Source organism: Dipodomys ordii, unplaced genomic scaffold (assembly GCF_000151885.1).
Source record: "Dipodomys ordii isolate 6190 unplaced genomic scaffold, Dord_2.0 Scaffold8, whole genome shotgun sequence".
Classification (NCBI taxonomy): domain Eukaryota; kingdom Metazoa; phylum Chordata; class Mammalia; order Rodentia; family Heteromyidae; genus Dipodomys; species Dipodomys ordii.
In genome coordinates this window covers 9,943,726-9,971,448 of record NW_012267224.1, presented here as the reverse complement: position 1 = coordinate 9,971,448, position 27,723 = coordinate 9,943,726, and the positions used below count along the sequence as shown (strand labels likewise).

At 38.8% G+C, this 27,723-nt stretch overlaps 1 protein-coding gene across 1 annotated transcript; it reads right to left on the bottom strand.

Annotated features, from left to right (window-relative positions):
- Positions 1-420: 420 nt before the first annotated feature.
- Positions 421-27,602, bottom strand: Pi4k2b (phosphatidylinositol 4-kinase type 2 beta). The gene is made up of 10 exons (XM_013008897.1): positions 27,590-27,602; positions 26,554-26,708; positions 24,016-24,216; positions 22,935-23,066; positions 20,129-20,282; positions 18,603-18,670; positions 16,790-16,889; positions 11,358-11,491; positions 9,384-9,443; positions 421-2,693 (listed from the first exon to the last, which is right to left on the bottom strand). The coding sequence occupies exons 1-10, from the start codon at positions 27,600-27,602 to the stop codon at positions 2,520-2,522; spliced, it is 1,191 nt and encodes a 396-aa protein (XP_012864351.1). The 3' UTR covers positions 421-2,519.
- Between the last annotated feature and the right edge of the window lie 121 nt (positions 27,603-27,723).

Sequence of the window (27,723 nt, the reverse complement as noted above, 5' to 3'; positions counted from 1 at the left end):
CATAGCTGTAAAGGGATTTACAATATAATTAAACCAAGTAACATGTCACCATTGTTTTTCTTTAGTAAGTTTTTTTTTGTATTTTTATTTTTTGTCAGTTGTGGGGCTTGAACTCTGGGCCTGGGTGCTGTCCCTGAGTTCTTCAGTTCAAGAAAAGCCACAGCACCACTTGCAGTTTTCTGGTGGTTAATTGGAGTTAAGAGTCTCACAGATTTTCCTGCCTAGGCTGACTCTGAACTGCAATCCTCAGATCTCAGCTTCCTAAGTAGCTAGGATTATAGGTGTGAGCCAGTTAGTTAAAATGTTTTTTAATTGGGTTGAGGTGTGTGTGGTTTAGTGATGGAGTTCCTACCTAGCATGTACAAGGCTCTGCCTACAATCTCTAGTAACACACACACACACACACACACACACACACACACACACACACACATATTGTAAATCAATCTTTTTCAAATCTAAAAATCCATTTCTCCAAAGATGTCCATTGCTGGCAAATTTGGGGTGTTTAAGGCAGCATGTAATTAAATAAAATTAAAATGTCTCCAATTGAAAAAGTACTAGTTAAATATACCTTTTGGAATTACAAAGAGTTAAACTATTCTATTGACATGAGAAAACGTGGTCTGCCATCATTTATAAACTTAATAAACAAATATTTTAAATGTTAAGTACACATATGCAGAAAAAATCTAGCCTCAAAACAATGATTTTTATTACCTTTTTGTCTACCATGTTTGACAATATAAATATACTCATTGAAGAAGCCACAGTATTTAAATAAGAATTAAGTTCATAGAAATTTACAAAACATAGCTAATGTACTCTGACTTATCATCTTAACTTAAAAAATTTCAACAGTACCATTCTAATATGGTCAGACATTTAAAAATATTTTCACACAATTTTAATTTTAGCATAGAAAATGGCAATTTACTAGGTTTTCTATTATAAAAAGTTATTGTAATTCTCAAAATACTGAAATTTTTTTAAGTGAAAGTCAGACCCACATCATAGCAACTCATCTTTTCGAATAGATCTTCAAAAGGCACAGTTTAATTACTAGTATTTACCTAAGGATAGTAGTTTGAGTTTTGATTTTCCAGATCATTGTCCATTATCTCAAAATAGAGCTAATGAACGGTGAGAGGAGGTATAAGTAGTTACTCCTGACTCCCCTCCGGATGGCAGTGTCCTGGGTCACCTGCCCAGGAGGAAGAGATGCCAGCTCATTCCCACACATAACTTACCCACCCTGCCGATACTTTCATACAAAAGTAATTCATTAAAATAATGAATCATCGACACTAAGCTTAAAACACAAAAGGCCAAGACTACCCATGGCCCAGTTAGGCGGATCTAAGTCTGAAGAAGAGATCAAAGCTTTTCTTCTTTCCAGGCTCCTATCCATTTCAATCACTGGGTATTAAACAGTGTTAGTCCCAATTCCCAGAATGTGAGGCAAACTCATATTCAAATTATACTAAAAGGTTTCAATATAAAATACAAATGATTCGGTGGCTACTGCTGTCAGGTTCTCCTTTAATTGGAAATAATAATCTAAAACTGAGTCTAATTATAGCATCACCTATAATTTCAAGTAGTATTATTTTGAAACAATTCATGACCTATTAACCCCAGAATGAAACTCAACATATACTTTGTGGTATAGTTTACTTTTCAGTGAAGTTTATACTAACTGAAGTACTAAACTGAACAACACTCTGAAATACTAATCAATCAATGACTTGATCTTATTGAAGATACAGTCACACGAAAAAGAAATTTTAAGGATATTTCAAAATCTCAAATATTGGAGATCTGCTATCTTAATTTATATTACTCCCCTCAAGTCTCTGTTGAATGTTCTGTTGTTGTTTTTAAAGAAGGGGAATATCTTTTTCTTCTCCATACTAAATGAATTCACTAAAAGCATTCTAAAATTCAAAAGAAGAAAATGGTCTATCATTTATCCAAAATAAGCCTCTATATAACTATGTCAAGGACACTAATTCCAGTTCTAAAATAGCAGCATTAGGATGAAGGCAGCATTCCTTTGTTCTGTTTAGCTACTGGCTTCTATGTTTTCCTAGAAGGCTAAGGTTTGGCTCTTCTCACCATCCTGCAGGACACCTTATTTTCCACATTCAACCAGCTCACATGAATGTTCTTCTCCATGTTTAAAAAGTATTCAAGGTCAACAGGTATGTTTTTCTCCTTGGAATTCTAGAATAATTACAGTCAGGCTCATATGTATAAACCATGGAATTACCTTTCAAACAAACAACAACATATGATACAAATTTTCTATAAAAATACAATTACATGTCACTTCTTCCCTGAAATAGAAATTTAATATTTGGACAAAAACTGTAAACTTGATTATATTAAAAATATATAACCTTGGAAAGATTTGGACTTTTTTGAGGTTTCTGGCAACTGGTGGTCTTACCAGCAGGTTTACATTACTGTGATGCTTTTACATCACAATGATGCCTACAGTTGTCCTCTTACATCCACTACCAGGAGGAAAAAAATGGCTTCCTGCAATGGACAGTCTGTGTGAAGGAGCTGCTCAGGTGGACAATCCGACCTTGGCCTCCACCTTGGCTGCGTTCCACGATCACACAAGGCATCTGGACAAGCTGGACAGGACTCTTCCCATCTCGCAACGCCTGAGTAAGATTTAAGATCTGAGGAGAAGAGAAATTTTCCTCAATTTAAAGAAAACAAAACAAAACCCTCACTTCAATGATATTTTAACCATTTATTAATAAAGTTTTTACTTTATCCATTTATACACAATAGAGGTTGTGATAGGGAGTAAGTAGTATAAATATGTACTATATGTGAGTATGTACATGCACAAATGGAATAAAATAATTGATAACTATAAAATATACTAGAATGCACCTATGACCAAAAGCAATGAATTTAGAGACTAAATGGAAAGTGAAAGGTTCTACGCATTTGATGTAGAACTTAAATATTTGCCTAGTCTCCTCATTTAACAATCAAATGTATTACATACCTACTACAGCCTCTGCTTATTTCTAAGTGCTAGAGATGTGACATTGAAAAACAAATTCAGTGATTCTTTTTATGGCAGAACCAATGCTTTAACTCGGGGCTTCATACTCTGATCTCTTGTCATTTGAACCAGGCCAACATTTGCTGGCTAGATGAAGACAAATGTCTCACAGATCATCTCCCAGGATGCCTTTGAATCAGATTATCAGAACTCAACCTTTGAATTACAGGGCATGAGCCACTGGCACCCAGCTAGAGCTTATTCTTTTATTTCTTTGTCTCTCTGTCTCTCTCTCTTTTGCCAGTCCTGTGGCTTGAACTCAGGGCATGGACACTGTCCCTGAGCTTCTTTTGCTCAAGGCTACAACTCTACAATTTGAGCCACAGCACCATCTCCAATTTTTCTGTTTACGTGGTACTAAGGAATCAAACACAGGGCTTCATGCATGCTAGGCAAGCACTCTACAACTAAGCCACATCTCAGCCCCATAAAGCTTATTCTTAAATTAGAAAAACAAAACTATGATAGTAAAGTACATTATATTTCACATTCAAAGACACTTTAAATTTCTGCTTTTGAGAATACAAGTAAGGTTATGAAACACATTCTACTCTGTTCAGACAGAATTTATAATTCATTTATCTTTTTTCTTGCATAGTGGGAAAAATTCTCTTTATTATACATTTTAAACATATGAATACCTCAGTTAAGTATTTGAAAATGATCTAGTATATACATGCTGTGGATTTTATTGGTTCTGACAGATTAATAGTACTAAGCAGCAAAAGTTTTCACATAAAGCCAGAGTAACAGGTAAGAGTAATAATACTCTGAATAGCAGAAATTTGATGAATTATATCCTAGATTTCAAACATTCAACATTATCAAGCCATTGCAAGCAACAGTAATTAGATATTGTTTATGGTTTATGATAGGTTTTCCTAAAAATTCTTTGGGATGACTACATCTCAGTAACAAGAAAAAAAATGACATTTAATTTTTTTATACTATGAACATAAAATATGGACCAGCATGGCTAAGGAATGAAATCTTCTGGTTAGTTTCCTCCTTCAGTTAAAAGAATTTGATTCTAAAGTTGTTAGTCTGAATATATCTGAGTAACATTTTATAATATTTTTCTGACTCTAAAAACTAATACATTGCCAGGTACTGGTGGCTCACACCTGTAGTGCTAGCTATTCAGGAGGCTGAGAACTGAGGAAAACAGTTCAAAGCCAGCCTGGGTAGGAAAGTCTGGGCAGGAAAGACACTCATCTCTAATCAACTGCCCCCCTCGTGGACTCTCCCCACTCCTGCAAGAAAACTGGAAGTGGCACTGTGGTTCAAGTGGTAGAGCACTAGCCTTAAGCTGAAGAGCTGAGAGAGAGTGCCCAGGTCCAGAGTTCAAACCTCATCACTGACAATAAAACAACAAAAACAATACATGGTTGTTTGCACAGAATTCCAAAGACAGAAAGGTACAAGAAAGTGAATCCGTCTATTAGACTATCAATTTCAAATAGTTATAAAATAACAAAAAACATTCAACTCTAATTTAGCCTGATTGTAAACATTTCTCTGGACTTTGAAGTCACCCAATAATCTAGCATTCATGTAAAGAAACATTGGTGGAGTGAGCAGGCACTGTACTGGTGAGAAAAGAAGCTGAAAACCCACATGAGCTCTGAAAAAAAAACAAACCAAAACTCAGCTAGAAACAACAGTCACAGGAGCAAGTACCCATAATGCAGTAATTTGACCCCTTCCCCCAACAACAATTATACCTCTTCTCCCAACAACCCTCATATTGATTTACAAATTTACAAATGGATATACAAATTTCTTAGCATATGCTTAATCTAGAAAAGTATTATTTTCTTTTTCTTTTTTTTTTCCCGGTCATGGGGCCTGAACTCTGGGCCTGGGCGCTGTCCCTCAGCTCTTCAGCTCAAGGCTAGTGCTCTACCATTGGAGCCACAGCGCCACTTCCGGCTTTTTCTGTTTATGTGGTGCTGAGGAATCGAACCCAGGGCCTCATGCTTGCAAGACATGCACTCTACCGCTGAGCTACCTTCCCAGCCCCTAGAAAAGTATTATTTTAAAAAACAGGATGAAGCCAGGCAGCTCATGTCTATAATCCTGATCACAGTTCAAAGCTAGCTTGGGGCAGGAAAGTCCATGACACTCTTATCTCTAATTAATCACCAGAGTGAATACTGGAAGTGGCTCAAGTGGTAGAACGCTAGAGCTCAGGGACAGTGCCCAGGCCCAGAGTTCAAGCCCCACAACCAACCAAAAAATAAAACAAGATGAAACAAACAGTGCAGACAAGATGAAATAACAAAATTCTCCACAGATGCCACACTAGATAGCTTGACAGGAATGCCTTAGTTATGGCAAAAGCAGATAGATGACTTAAAACCATGGATTTCTATATACACTGTATTTCTTTAGTTTACTAAGCCTCAGCCTCAACTTTCAGTTGGCTGAATTATTGTACTGAATACATAAAACCACATATTCTCCTTTGTAGTCAGTTTATACTGTTTCTACTCAATATGCTGATTAAAAAAACAAAGTTCTGTGGGATGCCAGTGTGAGCCACTGTAAACACTAGCTTCTCAGGAGGCTGAGATCTGAGGATCATTGTTCAAAGTCAGCAAGGGCAAGAAAGTCTGTAAAACTCTTATTTCCAATTAACCATTAAAAAAAAACCAGAAGTAGGGCTGGGAAGATGGCTCAGTGGTAGAGTGCTTGCCTCGCATGCATGAGTCCCTGGGTTGGATTCCTCAGTGCCACATAAACAGAAAAAGCTGGAAGTGGCATTGTGGCTCCAGTGGTAGAGTGCTAGCCTTGAGCTGAAGAGCTGAAGGATAGCACCCAGGCCAGAGTTCAGGCCCCATGACCAGCAAAAAAAAAAAAAAAAGAAGAAAGACTAATAATTAAAAACCAGAAGTAGAGCTGTAGAACAATGCCCAGGCCCTGAGTTCAAGCCGAGGGCTGGCATATGTGCATGCACACACTCACCCACCCACCCACCCACTCACACACACACACACACAAACACACACAGAAACTGGCTGAAATGACTCAGTTGTTGGATATAGACAAACAATACACTTCTTGGGCTGGAAAGGTAGTTCAGTGGTAGAGTGCTTGACTAGCATACATGTGGCCCTGGGTTTGATTCCTTATCACCACATAAGCAGAAAAAGCTACAAGTGGCTCTGTGGCTCGTGGCTCAAGTGGTAGAGCACTAGCCTTGAGCTGAAGAGCTCGGGACAGTGCCCAGACCCAGAGTTCAGGCCCCACAACCAAAAAACAAAACAAAATAAAATACACTTTTCCTGTTTTTCTTGTTAAACCTTTGTTTCCTAAGTGCTAATGTACTTTAGAATAATGATAGTCTCTTTTAAGGCCAGCTTTAAAAAGAAGTCCAGCTAAAACCAGAGAATTATGCGATCAAATATATATGATTAGGGTGCATTTTTCATTTTAGTTATCAGGATGCTCAAAATCAAATTAAAAATCGAAAACAAGATAAAACAATGTTAACTTAAAAGCTATAGCTAAGACACTATAATTTTCTTTCTTTCTCCCCAGATCTTGACCTTGTCATTTTTTATTTTATTATATGCATTTTCATAATACCTAACTCCTCTGTAAATGAGAGAGTTACAAATAAATGCACAAAAGAAACCCACCTGCACTTCTGCATCTAACCTAAGAGTGGAGGGTCTCACAACTTCTCACACAGGTAGTTTTTTGTTGTTGTTGTTGGTTTTTTTTTTGGCCAGTCCTGGGCCTTAAACTCAGGGCCTGGGTTCTGTTCCTGAGCTATACACTTGAGCCACAGTGCCACATATGGCCTTTTCTGTTCATGTACTGAGGAATCAAACCCAGGGCTTCATGGATGCAAGGCAAATACTCTACCACTAGACCACATTCCCAGCCTTCATGCAGGTGGTGTTAATTTAACTTTAATTCCTCATGCACTAACTTTAATCCACAAAATATTTATAGCATTTATTTAAAATAAGATTCCAGGGGTTGGGAAGGTGGCTCAGTGGTAGAGCGTTTGCTTTGCATGCATGAGGCCCTTGGTTCGATTCCTCAGCACCACATAAGCAGAAAGAAAAAAGCTGGAAGTGGCGCTGTGGCTCAAGTGGTAGAGCGCTAGCCTTGAGCTGAAGACCTGAGGGACAGCGCCCAGGCCCAGAGTTCAGGCCCCACGACTGGACCCCCCCGCAAAAAATAAATAAGATAAAATAAAATAAGATTCCAGGGGCTGGGAAGGTGGCTTAGTGGTAGAGTGCTTGCCTCACATGCATGAGGTCCTAGGTTGGATTCCTTAGCACCACATAAATAGAAAAAGCTGGAAGCGGTGCTATGGCTCAAGTGGTAGAGCACTAGCCTTGAGCTGAAGAGCTGAGGGACAGGAAGTGGCGCTGTAGCTCAAGTGGTAGAGCGCTCGCCTTGAGCTGAAGAGCTGAGGGACAGCGCCCAGGCCCAGAGTTCAAGCCCCACGACCGACAAAAAAAAAAAAAAAGAGCTGAGGGACAGGACCCAGGCCTAGAATTCAAGCCCCACAACCAACAAAAATAAAATAAGAATTCTCAGAGATATATGCCCATACTCACAGTTCTAGTTTCCTACAGTAACATTAGTCTGAAAATAGTATAAATGGAAAAACTCAGGCATAAGCAATTTGTAAGTTTAAGATTATTTTTAGCATGTTTATTTTTAAGTGTCCTATTACTGTTAATCAAATTTTGTCATAGGTATTTCTTTTTAGGGCAAAGCACAGCACATGCAGGATTTGGGCTACATGAAGTTCCAGGAATCCACTAATACCCACAAAGAACAACAAACTATGATGGGCCTTTAGGGGCAAGGAAAGTTCTGAAGCAAAAAGGTCAAATTGGGACTTAGTTCAACTCATTTTGGGAAGGCAATAATGCAGCATAATTATAACCGCTGACCATTTAATCACTTCCACTCCCCAAACAGGTTCCTCGCTGGGATCCCTGGCTTGGGTCTCCACAACTGAGAAGCTAATCTATACTACTGTCAGTATCCCTTTCTTCAGGAGTTCTTCACCTCTTGGATTAGGGATCTCTTTGCTGAGATACAGATTTTTACCTCCCTCATATCCAAAATAAATAATTTCAGGTAACACACAGGAAAAAAAAAACAGGACATGGTTTCCTCTCTAAATATTTTTTTGCAACCCTTCTTTTATTTCTGGTAGTCCTGGGATTAGAACTCAGGGTCTGTTCTCTACAATTTGAGCCATGTCTCCATCTACAACTTAACTCAGGGTCTGGGCACTGTTCATGAGCTTCATTTGCTCAAGGCTAGTGCTCTACCACTTGAGCCACAGCGGCACTTTTGGATCTTTCTGTGTATGTGGTACTGAGGAGTCAAACCTAGAGCTTCACGAATGCTAGGCAAGCACTCTACCACTAAACCACCTTCCCAGCCCTCCAGCTACAACCCCTTTTTAACGCTAAATTCTTGAACTTCTCTAGTTCCTTCCATGTGGAATCTATAGCTGTATCCTACTAGTTGTACATAAATATATGGGATTAATGAATATCTGAATTACAATGAATTACATTTGCTTGTTGAAATTATAAAATACAACAAATCAGTATCTTCTTGCCACAGGTATTGCAACAAACAGCAACTAATAGCTGCCTGATTATTAGGTAGCAAACAGCAACATTAATTTATAAGTGACTGAAAGCCAACCTATTTTTATTTCAAGCTTTCCTTTTGGAATACAGTTGAAAAAGCAGATGTCATCCATGAGTCAGCTTGGCCTGGAAGTCCACAGTACTCCACTTAATTCATTGTATCTCTAATTAGAGGAGGTGAGGAAGGTAAGAGGACCAAGTTATAATTACATAGTTTCACCATATTCAATTTGGTGCTCAACCCTGGTTATTTACTAAGTGCTCTAGCAAAACCAAACATGTTCTGAAAAGAAAATCTACTGACAGCAGAATTTGAAGTGTCCAAATAAGTGGATTCGGAGAAGGAAAAGGTAGTAAAATAGTCATCACAATGGGGGGAAAGACACTAGGTATATGGCTGGGTGATAAGGCTTCTTACCTAGCACTCTACCTCCAGTTCCATCTCCAGTATGCTGAGGGAGGAAACAACTAGTTATATAATAAGGTCAAAAAGAGGAGGCAAAGTAGTATTTAAATCAACTTCATTTCTAATAATCAGAACTACTCCAGATCAGCACAACGGCAGTGTCATATCTTCCACCTAACACAGTGGAAAGTTGATGCTGTCTCGTGAGACTTTAGTACATAAACAACATCATCAAAAACAGACCTACCTGGCCCCGCATCACAGACATTTGGCTTTCAAATGTAGCTTTGTCAAATCCTCTGTCAGTCTATTATGGAAAAGGAAGAAAGGTTAATATAGTTCCCAAATAAAAATCTTTGAAACAAATAAAGAATTTAAAATCAAGTTAATTTTCACATATCCAGTAAAATCATTAGAAATTTGCTTTAGAAAGGAAAATTTCTGGGGGTAGGGAATGGTTGTAATGGTGTTTGAAATCAGGGACTTAGACTAGCTAGGCAGGTGCTCTTCTACTGAGCCATGCCTACGGCACCAGGAAGGACTTAAGATGACTTTCTAGTTGGTGAGTTTGGGCTTTTTAGAATTAAATCATGTCAGGTCACCAAACACATAGTGTAATTTAAAGGGTAATTTTATAAAAATTCAAAAAAACCCTCAATTTTGATGTAGTCTCATTTGAAAGAATACTCTTAGTAAGCTATAAAGCTGTTCTTAATGATTTCATGTTAGAGGGCTGGAAATGTGGCTTGGTAGCAGAATGCTTGCCTAGCATGCATGAAGCCTTGGGTTCCATTCCTCAGTACCACATAAACAGAATAAGCTGGAAGTGGCACTGTAGCTCAAGTGGTAGAGTGCTAGCCTTAAGCGAAAGAAGCTGAGAGAGATAGTGCCCAGGCTCTGAGTTCAAGCCCCTGGGCTGCAAAAAAAAAAATTCATTTTTTCTGATAATCACAACTAAACATTGTAAGGTGTGTCCAAGGCCACACAGGCTCAGTGCAGACACCTTCCCTACCTCCTGGCTAAGTTTCCGCCCAGTATCTGTAGTACCTAGGTAACTGGCACACCTGGAAGCAGTCACCTTCCCCTCCTGCAAGGTCACATCCTGGGCCTCCTCTGTTATGCCTCCCATCTGACCACAGGAAGGTCCCAGACCCAGAGGTCACATCCAGATCCAGTGGCCACACTTTTCCCCTACCTGGCCACACCTCTTCCTGTCCCTGGCCTAGATAAGTACTGGCCAGGGAGTGGGTACCCTTTCAGCCATGCCTCTCCACCTTGCAGGTTGGGAGCAGCAGTTCGGTATATAAACTTTTCCTGCCTGAATACAGTGTGGTGTTCTCTTCATGGGCTTCCTAATGAAACCTACCTATTTAATATACTTTACAAACACTTTAAAAAGCAGTATGTAGACAGTATAAAGTGCTTTATTTTTATTTTCTTTTTCTCTGAATGCAGAAGAGTAGGCTATCAGGATTAAATTAATGTTGCTATAAGACAGACAAGTACTTTCTACATTTGGGCAATGAAGTTGACATTTTTAGCATAATTTCATCAACTAAAATGATAAAAACAAGCAGGGCACTGGTGGCTCATGCCTGTAATCCTACCTACTCAGGAAGCTGAGATCTGAGGATGGAAGTTCAAAGCCAATACAGGCAGGAAAGTCCTCATAAGACTCATCCCCAATTAACCTCGAGAAAACTGGAAGTGGTGCTATGGCTTAAAGGGGTAGAGTGCTAGCTCCTGAACAAAAAAGCACCCAGGACCTGAGTTCAAGCCTCATGACCAAGCCCAAGTGCTGTGGGATTGTAAGTTTTAGGTTGGGCTTGTGCCTTTTAAGAACTGAATGTTTGAGCACCCGAAATTCATGCGTTGAAATCTCACTGTCAATGTTATGGTATTTAAACATGAGGTCTTTAGGAGGTAATGTCAAGAAGATAACCTCTCATAATGGGATTAATGCCTTTACACAAAGAAGGCAGAGATCCTGGACTGCTAGCCTCCAAAAGTGTGAGAAATGCTTATTGTTTACAACACCCTATTGTTTGCATGTAAGCAGGTGGCAGTCTGATCTACCATACCTTAGGCTCATTCAAAATTTAATGTTGGGAGTTGGTGTAGCTTAGGGGCCAAGCACTTGCCTAGTAAGCACAAAGCCCTCAGTTTAATCCTTTGCACCACAAAACAATAAACAAATGACCCTCCCAAGTGAGATATTTACCTTAAAAAGTTCATAAAGATCTTCACACAAATCTTGCACAAAGTTCATGTCAGAAATATATGGTAGAATCAAGTTTCTTATTTCTTCAGAAAAAGGAACTTTGGCTTGAGGAAGCCAAGCCCAATAAAATGGATCTAATAGAAAAGAACAAATAAACCAAAACTCATTCTGTTAATCAAAGGCAGAAAATGGTATCTCCAGACTCACATTCATCCTGTTGTTTTTTTTTTCCTATAAATTCTTGGGTGGTCCCCCTAAAAGGAGAGAGAAGTTATCTGAAGACAACTATCCTTTACAACTCAGATTCCAAGTTCAGATACCTAATTCAGATTGGTGAAGCACAGAAACTGGTTGTTTCTGAGTTTTGGCTAGTAAAGGATAATAATTTAACAATAAATCCATGTCAAATAGTCCTTTCTTGAAAACCTTATTTTAGTTTCTTTGGTTTTGAGTTTAGAGGTTGGTGGGCACCTGTCACTTCTTCAAGTCCCAGGCTGAATGCTGGGCAGCAATACATCCTCAGGAAATGAAGATGTTCTAGAATTTTAATTATTACAAACTAACAGATCATGGCTGCTGGGTACCAGTGGCTCACGCCTATAATCCTAGGTACTCTAGAGGCTGAGATCTAAGGATCACAGTTTGAAGCCAACTAGGGTGGAAAAGTCCCTGTGAAACTCTTATCTCCAATTACCCACTCCAAAACTAGAAGTGGAACTGTGGCTCAAAGTGATAGAGTGCTAGCCTTGAGCAAAGGAGCTCAGGGACAGCACCCAGGGCCTGAGTTCAAGCCTCACAACCAATAAAAAAAAAAATCATAGCTGTGGACTAAGGATGTAGCCTAGAGGTCAAGTACTTTTCTAGCATGTGTGAGGCCCTGGGTTCAAATCTTAAAACCAAAGTGGGGGAAAAAAAAGAAAAAGAAAACTTCATGGCTGAGCTAATTCTTGTTCTCCCCACAGAGAAGCCACACAAATTCACTGAGATGAGAGAGGGTTGTACAATAGTGAAATCTTCTAGAGATGGTACACAGGCAGATTCCAGAATCCCATTTGAGTGAATTCTATCATCAGAAAGCCCTGAGGAAGAAATGTGTCCTAGGAATAATTCCTTATCATTTCTCTTCTACTTACATCTTTGCATGCAGTGGGAGCTACACCATACACCCTAAACAAAGCTTTTCTTCTGGCTCACATCTCTTTGAAAAGTTGAGAAACCTTATTTCTGCCCAGGACTACTAGATATTTAGAACATCATTATAGGTCATCCCAAACTATCAATACGGGCACTTGGGCATGTAGAGTCTACAAGAAGCATGTGTGTCTGTTCTGTCATGTTCCAAATGATTTTGAGGGCCTAATATAACAGCCTGCAGGCCATACAATCCCCAGCCCTGCTCATTTCCTTTCTGCCTTCCTTGAACAATTTCATAAAGGAAAGTTGTTATTCCTTGTTCACCTCCACTTTTGAATCCCTAGCCCTTCAACTTCTACTTCCCCCATCCATCTTTTTCCCTGTGCTCCCCAGAGCCTCCCATGGCCCATTTGTACTCCCCACACTATTCAACCTCACTGCAGTGAGCAGTGTGTCTTTTATTTCTTGTATAATTCCCTCCACTGTGGCTTGGCAACAATTCTCTCCAAAGTTCACCTTCTGTCCTATAAGCTGCTCCTCTCTTCTGTTGCCTTTTCCTTCCCTCTTTCAATGTCATTGTTCCCTGCATTCTTTCTTTCCTTCATTAAGCATTCATGGCATGTTTACTGAGTACTTGTGTTCCTGGCATGATACTAGGCTACCGTGTTTATTCTCCTTGAGTTTCCTGGGTGATAAGAGAACAGCACCATGGCTTCTGCTTCCAAGACAACCATGTAAATACCAGATTCTCTTTAAGCTCCAGATCCTTAATTTCCAACTGTATGTTTGGTAAAATTTCCCAGTAATCTTATAGGCACCTTGGATTTAGCATTTTTTAAAATGCAATTTGCATACAAGCTCCAAATGATTTTAGGAAAATGTAAAGCGGAAGCAAGATGTCTCATCACTTCCACAAAGACAGGAAGAACAAAAAAGAACAAATTTAGAATTCACAGTAAGTGGAATAAACTAAAATAGCAGAATTAAGTTCAAACATTTCTATACTTTATTGAGACTTTAAACTATAGAGACACCTTTAAAAAGCCTCAGATTTGGCTTTTAAAAATTCAGCTAAATGTTGTTTAAAAGAAAATGATTACAGGCACGAGCCCAGCTACTCAAGAGGCTGAGCTCTGAGGATCAAGGTTCAAAGCCAGCCCAGGCAACAAAGTCTATTCTTATCTCCAATTAGCTACCAGAAAACCAGAAGTGGCACTGTGGCTCAGTAGTAGAGCGCTCTCCTTGAGCTGGAGAGCTGAGGGACAGCGCCCAGGCCCAGAGTTTAAGCCCCATGACCAACCAAAAAAAGAAAAGAAAAAGAAAGCAAAAGAAAGAAAAGAAAATGATGGGACTGGGAATGTGGCTTAGTGATAGAGTGCTTGCCGAACATGCATGAAGCCCTGGGTTGGATTCCTCAGTACCACATACACAGAAAAGGCCAGAAGTAGCACTGTGGCTCAAGTGATAAGAGTGTTAGCCTTGAGCTAAAGAAACTCAGGGACAATACCCAGGCCCCGAGTCAAACCCCAAGACTGGCAAAAAAAAAATACAGGGTTAAAAATAAAAGTATAGGATAATGCCAGGAAACAAAAGGCAAAGAGGTACTGCAATAGTATAACAGACAAATAAGAAAAGCAAGAAATATCCAGAAAGATAAGGTGTACAGATTAAAAACAAAAACTACCAGGCAGGTAAAAATGTTAGATCTATACATGAAAATAACATGTGCCACCCTCTCCTCTGCCCCCAAAAAAAGCAAGAAGCAACTGACAAAAATCAATCACTATTAGGGAAGCTGTGAACAAGAGTACAAAGAGTATCATAGAAGATCATAGTTGAAGGCCAGCCTGGGTAGCACAGTTCTCAAGACCCATTCTCAATCCATAGCTGGGAACAGAGACACACCTGTCATCCTCCACTACATAAGAGGCTGAGATTGGGAGGATCAGAGTACAGGTAAATCCAGCCCAGGCAGAAAAGTCCTTGGACTTTTTGGATGTGGTGGTATGTACCAGTGGAGTTCTAAAGTAGGTGGATTAAAGCTTAGAGTAGGATGTGACACCCTGTTGTAAAAATAACCAGTGAAAAATAGGGCTAGCAGTGTGGCTCAGTGCCAGCCTGGCAAGGCTCTGAGTTCAAGCCCACCAATATTATCCAAAAAGAAAAAAAAAATATATATATATATATATATATATCAGTGATCTTTAATTCCCTCTCAAAATAAATAGAACAAGTAGTCAAAGAACAAGTTGAAGATAAGGCTAACAAAGAACAAACTTTAGTTGGCAAGTAGATAGAAATTCTTGTGCCTTTACTCATTATCTTGCCCATGTAATTGTAACCCCTCTATACAGTATTTTCACAAAAAAATTCTTATGTCCAATATATTTTTTCCAAATATAGGTCTACAAATTTGCTATATATAAGACCACAAAAAATTTCTAACAAACTACATAAAACAATGTACACAGGCCATATTCACAGACTACAGTGCAATAATACTGGGAAATAGGAATAATGGACACTTAATGCCAACAAGTATAGTTTAAAAATACATCAAACTAATTTAGATTTTTGGGGGGATGGGGAAGGCAATAGTGGGCCTGGAATTCAAGGCCTAGGCATTATTCCTGAGGCACACTTCCTTTTGTGTGTTTGGGGGGTGTTAATAAGAAATAAATCTCATGGACTTTCCTGTCCAGGTTGGCTTCCAATCATAATTCTCACATCTCAACCTCCTAAGTAGCTAGAATTATAGGCATGATTTACCTATGCTTAACTTAGAAATTTTATTTTTTTTTATTTTTTTATTTTTTGGGTCCGGTCGTGGGGCCTGAACTCTGGGCCTGGGTGCTGTCCCTCAGCTCTTCAGCTCAAGGCTAGCGCTCTACCACTTGAGCCACAGCGCCACTTCTGGCTTTTTTCCTTTTGCTTATGTGGTGCTGAGGAATCGAACCCAGGGCGTCATGCATGCAAGGCAAGTGCTCTACCACTGAGCCACCTTCCCAGCCCTAACTTAGAAATTTTAAAATCAAATAAAACACTCCTAAATTACTCCTATCTGAAAGAAAATCAAAAAGTAGCTTAGGGCATGTTCAAGTGGTAGAACACCCAACTTTCAAACATGAGGCCCCAAGTTTAGTCCCTAGTGCTGAGGTGGGGGTCGGGGGGGACATAAGGAACTATAAATAAAAGGAGAAAGTATGGATTTGAAAAGTAGAACAAGAGAATGGTATCATTTCGTGGTATAGCCAGAGTAATGCTCAGAGGAAATTATGTGCCTAGAATTCAGTATTATAGTGTGGCTCTTCAATGACTTCTACCTCCACAGAGATTGCATTAAAGGCTTGGCCTTCCCAGGGCTTTTAGAAGGTGAGACCTACTGGAAGGAAGTTATATCAATGGGGGCATGCACTTGAAGGGGACACTGGGCCTTGGTACTTTACTGTCTTTTTCTTTCACTTCCTAGTTGTTCTAGCTGATCAGCTTCCATGTGTTCCTACCATGCCATACTGTACTGCCATAAGTCCAAACCAAAAGCATCAGGTAACATGAATGGAAATCTCTGACATTGTAAGCAAAAATAACCCTTTTCCTTTATTAAGTTAACTTCTCAGGGCTTTCTGTGTATTTTCTCTAACTTGAGCCAATTTCATACCTATCATTAGCCACTGCAAAACACTGCTTTGTAAGTGAATATAACCTTAAACATGAGCATTCAGCTCCACAAAATATTAACATAGATAATTCTTACATCACATATACTTTAAAAATTACGAAGCTATAAGCTGGCTCCGGTGGCTCATATCTATAATCCTAATTACTCAGGAGCCTAAGATCTGAGGGCTGCAGTTGGAAGCCAACCTAGGCATGAAAGTCTATTAGACTCTTACCTTCAACTGACCACACCTTTCCCCACAAAAAGCTAGAAGTGAAGGTATGGTTCAAGTGGTAGAGAGCTGGCCTTGAGCAGAAAAGCTAAGGGAGAGTGCGTAGGCCAAGTTCATTCCCCAGTGCCACACCAAGAAACAAACCAAATAAAACCCTCAAAACCCTTAAGCTACCATATGCATTGGGCAAGGCTGATAGAAAGGCAAAAATCAAACCAAACACAATCATTCAAAATTAAGCAAACAATACACAGTAATTCCTTATGTCTACATACCTAGAATTGAGCAATACTGAATGATAGATGGTGCTCAATTAGCTCTCCTCTATTTTGGTGTCTGTAACTTCTGTTGCCTTTCCATTTGGGAATAGGGGTAATTACAGAATTACAGAAAGTTCTAAATACTCACATGCCCTCCATTCATCAGGATGCTTAAAAGGAAATGCGAGGCCATTATCAATTGCAGCTATTTTAATAAGCAGTTCTTTATCATCGATCCAATTTGCTTCCTAAAGAGAAGAAAACTATCTGTTGATAAAAGAACCTAGATAATTACCTTCAAGAACAAATTATTTTTGGTAATAATTGAGGTTTAAGGACATTCTCTCTCCAAAGCCCACAAAAATTAAAGTTTTTACCCAGGAAGGGAAGAGGCCAGTTTAACAAACAGAACTTCATGAACTCTTTATAAAGAAAAATTTGACTTATGACTGAGTGCTAGTGACTCACACCTGTAATCCTAGCTACTCAGGAGGCTGAGATTTAAGGATCATAGTTCAAAGCTAGCCCTGGCAGGAAACTTCGTGAGACTCTTATTGCCAATTCATAATCTGGAAGTGGTGCTGTGGCTCAAAGTGGTAGAGCACTAGCCTTGAGCAAAACAGCTCAGGGATGGTAGTCTGGCACTGTGTTCAAACCCCATGAACAACCGAAAAAATAAATAAATAAAATTGACTTTTGCTCAGTAATGTTTTCATTTCTTCCTCTGTAGAGAGCTTGAAAATATTAAGATTTTAAAAAGTATTATCTTATTTATTACTATACTCACCATTTATGTTTTCCTATCATTATTACCTTTTTTTTAATTGTGAAAATACTGTACCAGAGGGGTTACAATTACATGGGCAAGGTAATGAGTACATTTATCATCAAGCATTGTAGCCTCCTCCTTTGGTTCCCCTTTCTTGTCCCTTCCCCATTATTACTTTTTATGATCAAGATGTACTCTTTCTTAAAATACCATACAAACAATTAGATCAAACACCAGAGGTTCTAAATAAAACTCCCTGAAGACTTAAATATATTAAGGTATAATGGAAGGAATTTCCTTGGTGTGTGTGTGTCAGTACTGGAGGCGTGTGTGTGTGTGTGTGTGTGTGTGTGTTAGCTTTTCCCCCAAGGCTGGCACTCTACCACTTGAGTCACAGCTTCACTTCTGGCTATCTGGTGGTTAATTTGGAGATAAGAGTCTCACAGTGTTTTCTGCCTGGGCTGGCTTCAAACCTCGATCCTCAGATCTTAGCCTCCTGAGTAGCTAAAATTATAGGTGTGAGCCACTGTACCTGGCTTAAATTTTTTTCCAATCTATGGACTGTTTAAAAAAATTTAAACCACTCAAAAATATATGTACTTAAAATTTGATCTGGGTTATTCAAAGTTGATAACAATGAATTTAAAATCTAAAATTCTGATAGTGTTTGCGGTCTCCTCAGACTATTTAAACCAGTTTCTTAAAAGGAATAGAAGTACTTTTTTGTTGTTTTTTGATTGTGTAGTAGATCTGACTCACAAGGGAAACAAACATGTTTCACTGTATTAGGTAATGTTGATTTACCTAATATTGAAAATACTCAGAAGGAGCTGAATTAATAAAATACATATATGTCACCCAAAGTGCCAGAGCCTTTTTCATATAAAAGCAAGATAAAGTTGGTGGTACCTCAGTTTGCCAAACTCTGAGAGAACTGCCTAATAAAAACCAAGAAGAAAGCTGCCAGAGACAGTGAAATAGAACGTAGACATACAGTATAAAAAGGTAACAGCAGGAAGGATACTGAGAAGAAAAAAAAGGACACTGAGGAAGACAATGAGAGTGAGACCAACATCTACATGGAGGAAGGCATGATGAAGAAAAACTTCACCTATAGAAATCTTTTATACAAAAAAAATCTTTTATACAAATTCAATATTCAGTTTTACTTGGTTAATGAGAATTTCCTTACCTGCCCATCAATTTCCTTTCCACATTTTTCCTTTTCATATCTGACTAACCAGTTGTCATTTCCCCTGTCTTTTAAAAGAGACAAAAAAAATCTATGAATTATATTTCTTGATACTATAGTATGCTATCAAAGGGAAAGATCTAGTCATCTGTATTATTACTTTTTATTTTTGGTGCCAGTCCTGGAGCTTTTACTAGGAGGATGGGCACTGTCCCTGAGCTTTTTTTTTTTTTTTTGCTAAAGGCTGGCATTCTACCCCTTGTGCCATAACTACACTTCTAGTTTTGGTGGTTAATTGAACTTTCCAGCCTGGGCTGGCTTTGAGCCAGAATTCTCAGTTCTCAGTTTTCTGTGCAGCTAGGAATTCTCTAGAAATACAGGTGTGAGCTATCAGCATATTTCACTTACCTCCTTATTTTTAAGAGTCATTATTTTCTGTACTTGGGTTTGCTACACGGATTCTGATTTATGACATATTTTAAAAGTGCCAATTTTAGCTAGCATTTATTGTTCTCTCTGGGCAGATACTCTAAGTGCTTCACATGTGTTAATTCATTTAATCCTCATTGGCTCCCTGTAGGGGTGTAACTGTGACAGCAGGTTACCAACTGCTCATCTTGCCAGGCCAACGGCCAAACAGGTTAACCTAATATCAGCACAGAGCACTCCAAACTATATACCAATCATAATATTAACCCAAATTTTAATTTTTAATATTAACCATGTTAATATTTGGTTAACCATGTTAACCAAAGCTAATATGAATAGTAAGGAAATTTTAATTGGGAGCTTCTCAAGCTTTAGAGTACATTGGAACTGTCTGGAGGCTCCTGAACCTCTTAAACCTAAGTCTGGTCTGAGAAGATGTGGTTTTACAAGTTCCCATGCAATGCTTCTGGAGAGTCTAATAAATTAAGCTCTGGACTGTCTACATCACTGTTACTTATAGCACAGAGCAAACGAAGTCTGATGTCTTATAAATAACACTTTCAGATACACAATGCCCCAAAAAAGATTAAACAATTTACCCAATCAAGTTTCAACATTTCATTTCATTTTTCTTTGTGCCAATAGTGGGCTTTTGCTTATAGTGGAGCTCTATCACTTGAGCTATGCCTTCACATCTTGTTTTTTGCTGGTTGATTAGAGATAAGAGTCATACTGACATCTCTCCCAGGGTTGGCTTTGAACTGTGACACTCAGATCTTAGCCTCCGGAGTAGCTAGGATCACAGGCATGAGTTAGCAGCACCCAGCTTCAACATTTCATTTCCAATATTTGCTTCTGGGGTCCCCTACCTTCAGGGGACAGAACTGATCTGTCTGGCTTGGACAGGGCCTGCTGTGATGACACAAGCTCCCAGTATAGGATTAATTCAGCCTTAAAGAATCAGTACCACAGATGTTTTCCAAGACAGGGAGAAGAAGAAGACTTGTGTATCAACATTGTATGACTTTGATTTCAATAACAAGAATTCAGTTTGAAAGCTAATAAGAGTGCATGAACAAATGAGAGAACTTCAATACCTGTATTTCTGATGATGTAATCCAAAATAACTAATCTTTCAAATTGTGACTGAAATTGTTTTCTAATATTCTCAGGCAAAGGATCAGCTTCAAACTTCCTAAGCCAATATTCAGCCTCCTTGTAACCTTCAACAAATAACTGAAAGGAACCAATCTATAATTTTAAGAACTACAGTTAGAAAAGAAAGTATAAGAACAAAGGGGTTAAAATGTTTAAAACTTTCTCAGCAGTACTGACATAATATTTTACATCAACACAGTAAGTTAACACTAATACAGATAAGCCACATTTACCAACAAAACTATTTTTATACACTAATTTTAAAATAATCACAAGAACACATAGCAAATATAAAATGCTCTCCAATTCTGAAGGAGCACTGCAGTACTTTAGCATAATTAAAGAAGAGAAGCATGTGACCTCAAGGTGACACTCTTGGCAAGAATGCTGCTTTCAAAAATATTTGTTAAAATGAATTGTGAAGGCCAAATTGTATAGCTATTTAGCTGTCCTGGCTTTTTTAAAATCTTCCTGAAGCAACATTTCATGCTTCTTTTGCAGCATCAATTTTATTTAAAAAAATGGGAAATGGAGCTGTGGCTCAAGTGGTAAAGAGCCAGACTTGAGCAAAAAAGCTAAGGGATAGCACCCAGGCCATGAGTTCAAGCCCCAGTCCAGGCACATATACACACAAAAGTAAGACTAGGTAAATTTTAAAAGGTCTATCATAGGTATTTTTTAAAGAACTAAGCAGTTAATCCTAACTTTTTTAAAATTTTATTTTATTGTAAAGACGCTGTATAGAGAGGTTACAGTTACATGAGTAAGGAAATGAGTACATTTCCTGTCAAACATCCTTACCCCCTCCTTTTTCTCCTACCTCTTCCCTCCCCCATCTTCCCCACTCCTCACCCCTATCATAACTTTTATAGAGACCTTAAAAAAGTCCTTTCCTTGAATATATGTCCATCTGAAAGGCATTTTATTATTAAAATTACAAGTTAACATTAAATTTTTGATGAAGAAATAGGAATCTCAAGAGCACATGATACACAGGTAAAGAGTAATCTACTGTGTGCAACAACCAAATTATCACAAAGAAAATCTATTCCTTGTAGGCCCTAATTTTTTTTTTTGTGGTCCTGGGATTCAAACTCAAGAGCCTTGTATTTGCTAGGTTATGCTAACTTTTAACGTTCTTGTTGCCATGAGATCTTTAACAATTAAAAGTTTCCAAGCTGGGTGCTGGTAGCTCACACCTGTAATCATAGCTACTCAGGAGGCTGAGATCTGAGGATCGCAGTTCAAAGCCAGCCCGGGCAGGAAACTCCGTGAAACCCTTATCTCCAATAAACTACTAGAAAACCAGAAGTGGCACTGTGGCTCAAGTGGCAGAGCACTTGCCTTGAGCTGAAGAGCTGAGGGACAGTGCCCAAGCAGAGTTCAAGCCCCACTGACTGACAAAAAAAAAAAAAAGTTTCCTTCAAGGCATTTATAGTTAAGTACTAGCAGCTGCAAGTACAAAATAGCTTCCTCCAGCCACACTTATTTCAGCTTATCCAAGGAAAAACAGGTCTTAGAAAAATTTCCAAAACTTCCTCCCTAGGTCAGGTGCAGTGGTTTAAGTAGGGATCCTGGATGGAACTTAACTGGGGCAAAAAAAAAAAAAAAGATGAAGGCAACTTCATCTCAACAGAGCAAACCAGATGTGGTAATACTTCTATAATCTCAGCTAAGTGGGAGGTATCAGTAGGAAAACTGCAAACTGAGGCCAGCCTGGGAAAAAGACCTCAAGATTATCTGAAAAATAACCTGAAGAAAAATGGGATGAAGCTGGGCACTGGTGGCTCACGCCTGTAATCCTAGCTACTCAGGAGGCTGACATCTGAGGATCGTGGTACAAAGCCAGCACTGGCAGGAAAGTGAGTGAGACCCTTATCTTCAATAAACCACTAGAAAACCGGAAGTGGTGCTGTAGCTCAAGCAGTACAGCACTCACCTTGAGCTGAAGAGTGCAGGGACGCGCCCAAGCCTAGAGTTCAAGCCCCACAACCAACCAAAAAAAAAAAAAAAAAAGGGGGATGAGAACATGGTCAAGCAGAGGGCATCTACTTAGCAAGCACAAAGCCCTAAATTCAAACCCTAGCACTGTCCCAAAATCTCTCAACACTTTCGAGAAAAAATAAAAAAAAAACTTCTTAGAGTACAATTTTAAAAAACAAAATAAATAAAACACAAAGTCAAGTTCAAATTCTCTTGTATAGGTACTTCTGTCGCAACAAAACCACCATAAGTCAGATTAAACAATTCTCTAATCTTTTCCCATTAGCCCCATCCATCCTTGCTTAGATTGCCACTAGTAATCCTTCTGGTTTTCTAGAAGTGTAAAGAATAAACAAGATTTACCATGTAGTGTGTGGCACAACCTGAGGTCTCAGAACTAAGAGTCTGGAACTAAGACATTGGAACCTAGGCCTGATTCTAGACAAGACTTTTAGACATTATTTCATAAATAGAGCAACCAACATCTTTCCAACTTACACTAACTCAGCTTCCATCTACCTTCTTTTTCCTGCCCCTTTCGGCAGTGGCCAGGATTGAATCCAAGGCCTTGGCATGTTAGACAAGACCTTTACCACTGACCTTTGCCCAGGTACCCCTCCTCTAACCTCTGAGAGCTCCCTGAATTTCAGTGCTCTCAGATTGTACCCACAGCCAACAGTAGGATATAAGGCCTGTTCCCCAGAACTAAAGACTTAAAGACTTCCTGGCTACCTCTGAGTGAAGTTTACCAAAGACACTTACCTTAGGAGGGAGTCCAATCCGATGGAACTTTCTACCTACTTTTGGCACTTTCTCTAAGGCATACTTTTTGCCTCTTGATTTTGCCCGGTCAATTGCACTGTAGTTAAAGGTCTCACTAACAAGCCAAACCACCTAGAAACAGTTTAGAAAAAAGTGATTACAACTTGCATTATATATATATATATATATATATATATATTATAGTACCACCAAATTCCACTCATGTTATAAATAAGCAAAGTTTAACACTCTGATAAAAGTACCAGAGAATTTAAAACAGAAAGGTCATTTTGAAAGGACATTATTTCTTTTGAAAGAGGTATAAAAGCAGCCTAAAATTTTTCAGTAGGGAAAAACAAACCAAACCAAACAAAAGCCTTGTCATGTAGAATTAAGAATGAACCTTTTGAGGAAGGCTTCAGGTAAAAATATATACAAGAAAACAATAGCACTACTGTAGGCACATTAGTTATCTCTACATAGAGGTCCAAAGGCTTTTCTGCTATTTTTTGTTTCTTAATTTTGTTTGTTTTTAACAGGGTCTTGCTTCATAGTCTAGGCTTGTCTCAACAGTCATGATCCTCCCTCTTCCACTTTCTGTTGGGATGGCTACAGGTGTGCATCACCATGCACTACTTTTCTGACGTCTAAATATTAGTCCTTTCTCCTCTTTTGTTACCCACATAGAACCTCACAAGATTAGGAGACAAAGCCGGGCACCAGTAGTACCTGTAATCCGCTACTCAGGAAGCTGAGATCTGAGGATCATAGTTCTAGGCCAGCCTGGGCAGGAAAGTCCTTGAAATTCTTATCTCCAATAAACCATCAGAAAACTGGCGCTGTGGCTCAAGTGGTAAAGTGCTCACCTTGAGCTGAAGAGCTAAGAGACAGCGCCTAGGCCTAGAGTTCAAGCCCCTGACTGAGCAAAAAAAAAAAAATAGGAGACAGGAACAAGGAACTAGTTGATCATGATAGCTGGGTAACCAAAAGAGACTTAACTTCAAGCTCTATCAAAGTCAATGTTATTCAAGTATCCACAGAGTAGCTATAGGTGCTAGATTGAAAACAAATATTCTGTTACCTTTGTTTTAGGGACAATGCCCAGGTGAAGCTTTTCATCCACCAGGGAGGCACCAGCTTCTGAAAGGTAACCCTGGTTAGGAAGCAGGCAGCCTCTGCCGAAGCAGCAAGGGCAGCAGACTTTATGAACATACTTGGTCCATTTTGGATTCAGTTGTCCATAAGGTTCTTCTGATTTGGGCTTAAACACACCAATAATTTTCTATAGAGGAAAAGAATGGAAATCTTAATGAATGACAGGAAAATAAAACAGGCTTTTCTGAGGATGGGTATCAGTAGGGAGGGTGAGGAGAGGGTAAATGCGGTTGTGGTAGTTTATATGCATGTACAGAAATAGAACATCAGGAGGTTGAGATCTGAGAATCACAATTCAGAGCCACCCTGGGGAGATGGAGTAGAGATTCTTAGTTCCAGCTAACCAGCAAAAGCCAGAAGTAGAAGCATGTCTCAAGTGGTAGAGTGCCAGCTGCACACAAAAAAAGCTAGTGAGACCCTGAGTTCAAGCCCCAATATTGAGGAGGTAGGTTAACAATGAAACTTATGTAAATTGTTTTAAGGAGAGGATAAGAAGAGTGATAGATGCGATGAGGTTGGTGTGGTACTGTATACATGTATGGAAGTGCCCGAAGGAAACCGCCCTTGTATAACTAAGTCTTTAATAGGGTGACTTAGATCAAGATGCATTGTATTTATAAAGTCATTTGTTGAATAGTAACTCCTTTGTACAACTACTTAAGTAAAAATATAATTTAAAAAATCAAGATGTATTGTACAAAAATTGACAAGTTCAACTGAAACAAACACCTCTGTACAACTATTTAAAGATAATGAAAGGTAAAAAAAATCTTAAAGAGTAGAGATCTTATTAGGCTTATATATATATATATATATATATATATATATATATATATGGACAATAAGCCACAAAATACATTCTCATAATTTTCTATTGCCTTCCCCCTCCACATTTCAACACAATCCTCAAGTCTTGTATTTACTTCCAGTCACATGTCACATTTAATGTTAAGTAGCAATTGAAAATCAAGAATCTTTTTTTTTCTTTTTTTGTAATGCCAGTCCTGGAGCTTGGGTGCTGTCACTGATTTTTGTTCAAAGCTAATGCTTTACTGCTTGAGCAACAGCTCCATTTCTGGTTGTTTTTGGTATTCAATTAAAGATGACAAGCTCAAAGACTTTCCTGACCAATCTGGCTTTGAACCTCAATCCTCAGGTATCAGCCTCCTTCCTAAGTAGTTAGTATTATAGGCATGAGTCACTGGTGCCCAGCTTTAAGAACCATTCTGGGAGCTGGGAATATGGCTTAGTGTTAGAGTACTTGCCTAGCATGCATAAAGTCCTGGGTTCAATTCCTCAGTACCACATACACAGAAAAAGCCAGAAGTGGTGTTGTGGCTCAAGTGATAGAATGCTAACCTTGAGCAAAAAAGAAGCTCAGGGACAGTGCTCAGGCCCTGAGTTCAAGCCCCAAGACTGGCAAAAAAACAAAAACAAATAAAAAATTAAAAAAACCAACCTTTTTGATCATTGGTTTTTCAAATTGCTGACAAAGTTATAGAGTGAGGGCAAGACTCAGGCCATTTAACCTGTGACTCCATATCTTTTAACTCTAACCAGAGTTAAGTACAGTTTTCTTGTCTTAGATTACTACATTTTTATTAAAGGCATTTCACTGACCCTCCCTCCTTTCTTAAAGTTGAGATGGTGCTTCACAACGTTGCTCAGGTAAGTCTCCAACTTATGAGCTCAAGTGATCTTCCTGTCTCAGCCTGCTGAGAATCTGGGATGTGCACCCAGGCATCTGCAAATATATACACCTCAAACAAGTAGTAGGCTTTAAAATCACTTTTAAAATAAACTTCAGTCTTTGCTCAAAAAAATTTGGATGTAAAATGAACTGCTTATATATCATGGAGAAAGCTTTTAGAAAAGAAAGGATCAAGTTTTAAAATTTTTTAGTTTAAATGAAGAAAGTGCTACATCAACTTCTCTTTTCTCCTCCAGAATTGTATTTTCCTTCTTTTGTATTTTCCTTCTCTTTTATTGCATTCCAGTGTCATCAAACAGTAGCCTAGCCTCCCACCATGGGCATAATGGGAGGGAGAATATTTCTAGGGAAAAATATATCTTTGAAAAAAATATTAAGCATTTGGAAATGACATTAGGCAGGTTTTTAATGTTCATCAAATTTCCACTTTACTTGGCAGCAGGCTCCTATGTGGTTAGGATTTATGAATTTATGCTTAACAAATATAGAAGTAAATACAGGTATTACTTAAGTGTTTAAAACCAAATATAATTATATCAGAACAGCAAACTACAAATTAAAATGGTTAGCTCTATTCCTCTAATGTAGTGCTTTAGAAAAAAACAAAAACAAAACAAAAAACCCTGCTCTTTATTTTGGAAGAGAAGGTGTAGATTTAATAGGAAGATATTTTGGGACACTCATAATGATTTCACATTTAAAATGGTGTTTTCCAAAATTGTGCAATATATCATAGGTCTAGGAAATTCTCACCCTCTTAGGATCCTTCACAAAGTAACTTCCACTTGATCCTTGAGTGATTCTTTCTGGAAAAACTCCAATTTCAATTGCTTGCTCTGCTCTCAGTACAATATCAGCAAATTCTGGATCATCCAAGAATGAATTCAACTCTGAAATAGCAGAAGTAACTGCATTAAGATCAGCTCATGATACATGATAAAGACCTGTATGTATGGATTAGATTAGTGGCTTTCAGGCATTTAAGTATGGAAAAAGATAATCAAGGATTATATGGGCTGCTCTGATTTTCTTGACTGACCCAATCCCACTCTCCATCAAGTCCCAAATAATGACATGGGAAAGAAACTTCACAATTACGTGAAGAAAATATATAACATCTCATTTCTTTGAAAACAGTCCTTTGACAACTCTTCTCCAAAGATTCTGTCCTCCATTCTACTTCAGCTCTAACTCCAGTCTTGCCTCTGACTACCAGCGTCTGCAATCTGTTCAGACTTGCAATATGAAGCACCTCCTGTGACCAGAGGAGCACCTGTGGCAAACGGTCCCAAGCCTCTCCACCCCCCAAGAACCTCCAAGGTGCCCTGGAACTTCACCTCTTCATGTTACCCCTGCCAGCTTAAATTGAGTCCTATCAGGGTGAAGTCCCTCCCCACTTCTCCAGGATCACCTGGGAAAACCCCAATTCTGGCTAAACTAACCATCCATTCTATGCCTTTGTGGGGGCAGCTGAACTCCACAGGGAACCAAACATAAACCAATTTCTCTCTCTCTCTAAATTCTCTACACTTCCTCTCCTACTCTCTTTCAGCAGATGATCTAGCTGAAAAACAATCAGAAAAAATTACCACCAGCTAGGATCACGACACTAACCCATTATTTGACTGTAGTCCAATTCATACTTTTCCTCCTTAATTTCACCCAGACTTTTTCTCAAGCCTGGACTTCTACCCTGAGCTCCACTTACTGCATTCAACATCTGCACTTGGATGTTAGTAGACACTCAAATGTTACTACCCCAAGTCAATTTCTCACCCTTACCACCCACCTGAAGGCCTCATCTGGCCTTAATCCTGCTGCTGGAACCTCAGATTTTTACAGTTGCTTCAACTCCAGATCTAAGACATCAGTAGCATCACACTACACACCACCCTTTCAAACCACCATCAGGTTGTGGGGGCT